Raw genomic sequence first — 6,000 nt, 5'->3', positions numbered from 1 at the left:
TACCGGGGAGGCAAGCAAAGCGCTGGAGTCAGCCCACTGCCCTTCCCCCAGATGTGCCACAGCCCCTCGATTTAAACCCTTAATCCTGGGGAGATTGTGCAATAGCTCCTTCAGGCTGAGAACGGATTATGCCCATTTCAAAGGTATTTGACGCTTGGGCTGCCCTAGGAGAGCCCAGTAAACTGGCCCAACCCCTCCTGCAAAAGCACCTGCAGGCAATTCCTGCAGCTGGTGCCTAGCAACATGCTCTGAGCTGCTCTGACAACAGCTAAAATTCAACATTATTTCATCCTTCCTCCCCAGAGGAGCAGCTCTTGAGTCATCACCAGAGGAGAATGGGACATGTCTCCTACTCAGCTTGCTATAAATGACTGGTATGCAAGGAGCTGCTCTCTGCCTCTTGAGCATGTGCACTGCTGCCAGCTAAAAAGGCATCTCCTCTTGGCATGTGGGTCAGCTCCAGGTTTAGGAGATTTGGTAAATTGCTTCTTCCCCTCCTTCCAAACTTGCTTCCTGCTCTCAGCAGTCTCTGCTTCCTTGGAGCTCTCTGCAGGGAAGCTTGCAGGAGAACCAGGTTTGGATCCATGCTGAGTCCCACCTTGGGTTTGCTTGGGTGAGCCTCAGGTCATGCATAAACACACAGGTAGCTACAAGCTCAGGGCTATGCTGGGCTCTCTCTAGTGACACATGGCAATTTTCAGATTACCTGTGTGACAGATGAAGGCACTCCTGAATCTAAGGGAGGTGCTTTTGGGGAATGGTGAACATCAGAAAAAATGCATAAGGAATGAAGCTTGCCTGTTTACTGGGCTAAGATCCCTGCAGAGGTGGTGAGGCAAACACCAGCCAGCCTGGGCAGGACGAAGCAGCATGTTTCTGCATGTGGGCAGGGCACAGGGATTGGCAATGGGAAGAGGAACTCAACAGGAGGATCTGGCTGCAGGGAGGGCAGGGGCTCATCGGGCAGCGCAGCCTCCAACGCATGCTGGCACTGTGCAGAGGGGAGGAGGGCTCCAGCTGGAAGAGGTGGGAAGCTGTGAGTAGATGAAACCCATGAGTAGTAGGGCTGTGTTTCTGCAGCCTGGATGCTGCTCGGAGAAAAGTGAGATGAGGTGCCTTGCAGGGCTTTTCCAAACTGTGGGAGGGCACATGTTTGCCTCTGGGAGCAAGACTGAGATCCAGGGGGAGAGCGTTAGGAAATTTTTGGCTCGTTTGAGTGGCGCGGCTCCCTTGGTGGTGTCTGGTGGGAGGGCAGCTGTCTGCCCTGGCTGTTCCTAGTGCTACTGCTGGTTCACCACTGGAGGGCTGACCCCTCCTCACCTCCCCAGTCTGCTCCCTTGGGAAATCCTGGGTGGCCCTAGGGACTGCAGCCAAGGGGTCAGAGGCATCTTATTGCTGTGGACAGCGGGGGCTGCCAGAAGAACCACCTTTATCTCATGGCTGTCTGTCCTCAGCTCCTGGCTGCCTGCAGCGCTGTGTAGCCTGGAAGGAAGACTGAGACTCACCTTGTCACTAGTTTGGACTCTACAGCCTGAAGCAGATGAGGAAAGACATTGGTAAGCATGGTACTGCCAACAGAGACCCCTCCAGCTCATCCCAGGACCCTCAGCCCTTCAGGATGGGAGATTATTCTGTTCTCGAGCCCAGGAGTGCTGTTCAGCATGCTCCAGGTGGGTGTTTGGCTTATGGATTTGTCCTCATACAGGTCACCTTAAACAAACCCAGCAGCATTGCACAGGTTGGCTGGCAGGGATACAGTGGCTTTTTATACAGAAAGGCATAAAAACCTGAGTCTGATCTGGCCTTTTCTAGTGTGCAGTGGGTGTCTCTGCCTGCATGGCTCAGGAACTGTCCTGTCCCCTGCCATGCCAAGCTTTCTGAAGGCCAGGAGATTTTGTGGTGGATCTGTTTCCCTTCCAGCTGTGGGAGGGGACTCTCTCCCAGCAGAGTGGTTGAGCAGCCCCTGCCTTGGGCAGAGCTGGCTCATTGCCCTCATGACACTGGTTGCGTTGACTGGCGCAAAGTGGGTTTGGGACAAGCTTGGGACAGCAGAGTTTTTTAAACCAGCATGGCCAAATCCAGGTGAAGATGTTGTCTGTACTGCAGAACTGTGCCTTTGCTGGCTGAGGGGACTACTGGCCCAACCTGCACTTGTGGGTTAGCCACGTCCTCCTGCCCTGGTGGCCCCTTCCAACCACAGCCTGCCAGTGGTTTGCACAGTTGCTCCCAAGCTCATTTCAGGGCAAATCCACGGCTAGCTTAAGCAGTTTCAGTGCTAACTCCTTCCACAGCCTGGCTCAGAGGAAAGTGTCATGCAGCTGGGTATGTGGTGAGGATAGGATGGGAACTTTTGAAGCCAGGAGATGACACGTTGATAGCAAAACCCTCATCTCAGAAAATGCCTCCTTCCTTCCTGCAAGCATAAAAGGACAGAATTAAGGCTGAGCTTTCTGACCTCCAAGTTCTTGGCTTCTGATCTCACTTTACAGTAGCAGCAAATCCTGTTGCATGGAGCAGAAGTCTGCCTGCATATGCACTATTTCAAACTCTTCCCTGCGTAAACTGTTCCATACTTGATCAGAAACAAAGCTGCTTACTAACAACAGAACTGGGTAACTTCTTTAGTATTGTGGTTTTTCCTCCCAGTTTTTTAGTTTTCATATTGAGCTGCTGAAACTTAAATCTGTCAGTTAACAGTGTTTCTAGCTTTCAAAGTGTTTTACTTCAAGGTATTTCCCTTTGCCTGATTTCCTGTGTATCTCTGAAATACCTCTGTATGTAGAGTGTGCTCTGCCTTCTTTCTGATGTCAAGAAAGTTCCTCCTCTTGACTTCGGATGAGGTTAGAAGGATAGGCAACTACACACCCATTTTTCCCAAATAAGTAGAAGATATTAAACTGCAACAGGCCAACGGCAACATTTTTGGTCTAGCATCATACCAACACTTCTGTGCAAAGGGGTTGAATCCTACTTCCATTTATAGAATCGTAGAATAGTTTGTTAGAATAGACCTTTATAGATCATCTAGTACAACCCCCCTGCCATGGGCATAGTACATTATGCTGATGTAAATCTATAGGTAAAAAATTCTTGACAGTTTCACAGCATTGCCAATTTAATTATTACAAGTGGCATAACTAGAATTGAATATTAGTTTGATCATTGTATCCTTCTGTAGTTCTCACTTGCTGTGGTTATGGCATCTTTTAGACATTCTAATGACTTCTTAATGTGTTTTAGACATTAAACACTCTGATGCAAGGACTGCCTCTGTAAGCACAGCACCAAGTGTAATGGACTCCAATGTTAGGAAGACCTTTACGTGCTACCTCAGTAGTAAAGGGCCAAAAGCGGGGTTTGGAAAACACTTCCAGGGGCCACAACAGCCCATTGTTTTTTGCTTTGAATCTCCTCTGAGCTTTCACTCCACCTCTGTTTAGATTGCTGCGATTCAAAAGTTGCATCTCCAGGATGCAACTTAAATAAGTTAGCATAGCTCAAGGCTTTGAGAAGAATGGTTTCTACAGAGAGCATTACCATGGTGAGGTGGGTTTTTGCAAAGTTGTTGCCCAACTCATGTGCTCATTTATTGGACAAATGTGTTGTCCTAACAAGTGACAAGGTCACACCGACTAATTTGATTGTGAAGGTTTACATGATCTTTAGCAACAGCAGACCTCACAGACCTAAAACCTTCATGCAGTAAAGGCCAGCTTTAACGTTGGCCTTTTAAAAGGACACTGTAAGGTCATTTAGGGTTTAGAGGAACAAGACTTCTAGAAAACACAGAAACAACAGGAATGTTTGGTCCCCTGGGAACTTGTGTGGTTTGTTCCGATTCAGAGCTGTCCTTTTGTGTGTTTCCAGGCCAAATGCGGCAGTGCCACAGCAAGTGAGAAATCAAGAATGAGGAGCTGGTGCTACTGCCAGAAATGTAGAACACTTGAGCTGCTTTCCTGGCTTTCCCCGTGGCCCAACGGAGGTGGAAAAGGGAAGCGAGGGCCCAGCGGGGTGGCAGTGCAGTGCACGTAGGCAAATGCCATCAGGTAGCATTAAGGGATGGGCCTGGTGGCGGGCTGTTGGCTGGCTGCGTTTTCAATGTGAGCAAACTGCTGGGAGCAGCAGGCCGATGACAAGTGAGGAACCCCGGAAAGACGCTCACCCCGAGCTATTTCTGAAGGCCTCGGGGCCTCCTCACCGGCCTTGCCCCCTTCATCCCTTCGCCCCAAACGCCCTGCTGCTCCCCACGCCCCTCGAGGGAGGCCCCTCTCACTCGTCGCGCTGCAGCCCTGCCTGCTCCACGCCATTGCGGGGTGCAGGGCCGTGAGGAGGACACCCAATCCTCCACCCGGGGGCCGGGTCGGGCAGCAGAGCCCGGTTGTGGGGCGTAGGTGTGTGTGCGTGTCTCCTCCTTACGCAGCAGTGAGAGGCCCTCGCCCCCAACTCCGGCGGGACCCGATCACCTCCGCCACAGCCCGGCAGGGCGCGGGCCGCGGGCAGGGAGCGAGCCCGCATGCGCCGCCCGCAAGGGTAGCCGGGCGCGGGCTGCGCGTGCGCCGCCCCTCCCCGGGCGGGCGGCCGGGGGCGCTAGGACCCGCCCTGCCCGCGCGCCGTCGCCGCCGGCGGGTGATAAAGGTCTCGCGGCGGAGCTCTGACGTCACGGAGAGTTAATTTTAAACCCGGACAAGATGGCGGCGAGGGACGCGGCGCGGCGCGCGGGTCCGGCCCGCCAACGGCCCGACCCGGCAGGTAACGCGCCCCCCACCTCCATTCCCCGAGGCGGGCGGTGGCGGGGGTAGGCCGGCGGTTGGGCTGCCCGCGGGGCCCCCGCGGAGGCGCGGGGCTGCGCGACGGGGCTGGGCGGCGGGCGGCGCCGGGGGAGGCCCCGGTGTCTCCCCCCTCCTCAAAATGGCGGGGGCGGCCGCCAGCCCCGACGCCCGCCCGCGAGGGGCGCCGGGGGAGCCGGCGCGGCGGCCCCTTTGCTCGGCCCGCCGCTCGCTGTCCCGCCGTGTCGGGTCACCCCGCTCCGCCTGCGCCGCCGCTGTGCGGCCGGCGGCCCGTACCGGCGTGGTGGCGGCCGTGTGTGCGGCCCGGGGGCCGGCAGTCGGTGACCTTGTTCCTTCCTGCGGTGTGGCCGGGCCGCCTCGCCGCCCGCCCGTACATCACGGGGGTGCGGGCCGGAACGCGGCTGGCGGGGCTCCCGGGCCCGCTCCAGGGGCTGGAGCGAGGCGGCCCGGGGGGCGCCCGGTTCCTCGGAGCCACGTCTATCCGCGAAGGGAGCAACGCCGGGCAGTTCGGGGCGGGAGGTGGCTGGTCCATGTTGGCCCGTCCCCCACATGGACCTGGTGTGCTCCACCGTCAGTGCTGCTCTTGCTTGTAACACATCCTCTGGTGGTGACGGGACATGTCTCTGGCTTGGTGTTTAGCCTCGGATGTGCTGGAGTCTGCGCAGTACGGTGTTTTATACGGTTATTTCTCAAGAAGAGCTTAAAAGCTAAGAACCTGTAACCCTCTCTCCGCCGTACTCTGCGTGAGGGGGGGCCTGGGACTTGTGAGGACCGTGCTGACTTGGACACTAAGTTGAATTGTGTGAGATTTTAGCACTGCACTAGAGCGCTGAACTATTTTACCGTGTTTGTTGTGTAACTTGCTTAGTTTGGAAGCAGAACGATTGGACTGGGCACGATTAAACAAAATCTAGGAGATGCCGTGTGCCTCTATTGGTTTCAGTTGCTTCATTTGCAAGCCAACTAGAGACTGGGAAGTCTAACCGCAGTATAAACTGGTAGGTGCGGAGTGGCTGCTCTGCTGACTTTTTTTCTAGGGAGGAAAAGGCAATGCTTCTGAGCATGTGGACATATTTGATTGTGTTTGGCAGCATTGTGACTTTAATAATTTAGAAGAGTCCAGAGGCTGAAATTGAGGATATGGTACTGCTTTACTGCTTGTGTTCTCCCCACTCCCCTTCCCAGCACTACTGAGTTTTCTTTGATGGTTCTC

The 6,000-nt window shown here is 54.8% G+C and overlaps 1 protein-coding gene across 3 annotated transcripts in view; it reads left to right on the top strand.

Annotated features, from left to right (window-relative positions):
* Positions 1-4,594: 4,594 nt before the first annotated feature.
* The window catches only part of ATL2 (atlastin GTPase 2), a 38,696-nt gene continuing 37,290 nt past the window's right edge, over positions 4,595-6,000 (top strand). For 2 of the 3 annotated variants that reach the window (XM_064446592.1, XM_064446593.1), the window contains exon 1: positions 4,595-4,749. In XM_064446592.1, the coding sequence (XP_064302662.1) occupies positions 4,689-4,749 (61 nt within the window). In that variant the 5' untranslated portion in view covers positions 4,595-4,688. The remainder of the gene's footprint in view (positions 4,750-6,000) is intronic. The other variant, XM_064446594.1, reaches the window with a different exon arrangement.

The sequence above is a fragment of the Phalacrocorax carbo genome, chromosome 3, assembly GCF_963921805.1.
Source record: "Phalacrocorax carbo chromosome 3, bPhaCar2.1, whole genome shotgun sequence".
Lineage (NCBI taxonomy): Eukaryota > Metazoa > Chordata > Aves > Suliformes > Phalacrocoracidae > Phalacrocorax > Phalacrocorax carbo.
Note: the sequence above shows the minus strand (reverse complement) of the source record. Positions and strands in the feature narration are given on the sequence as shown.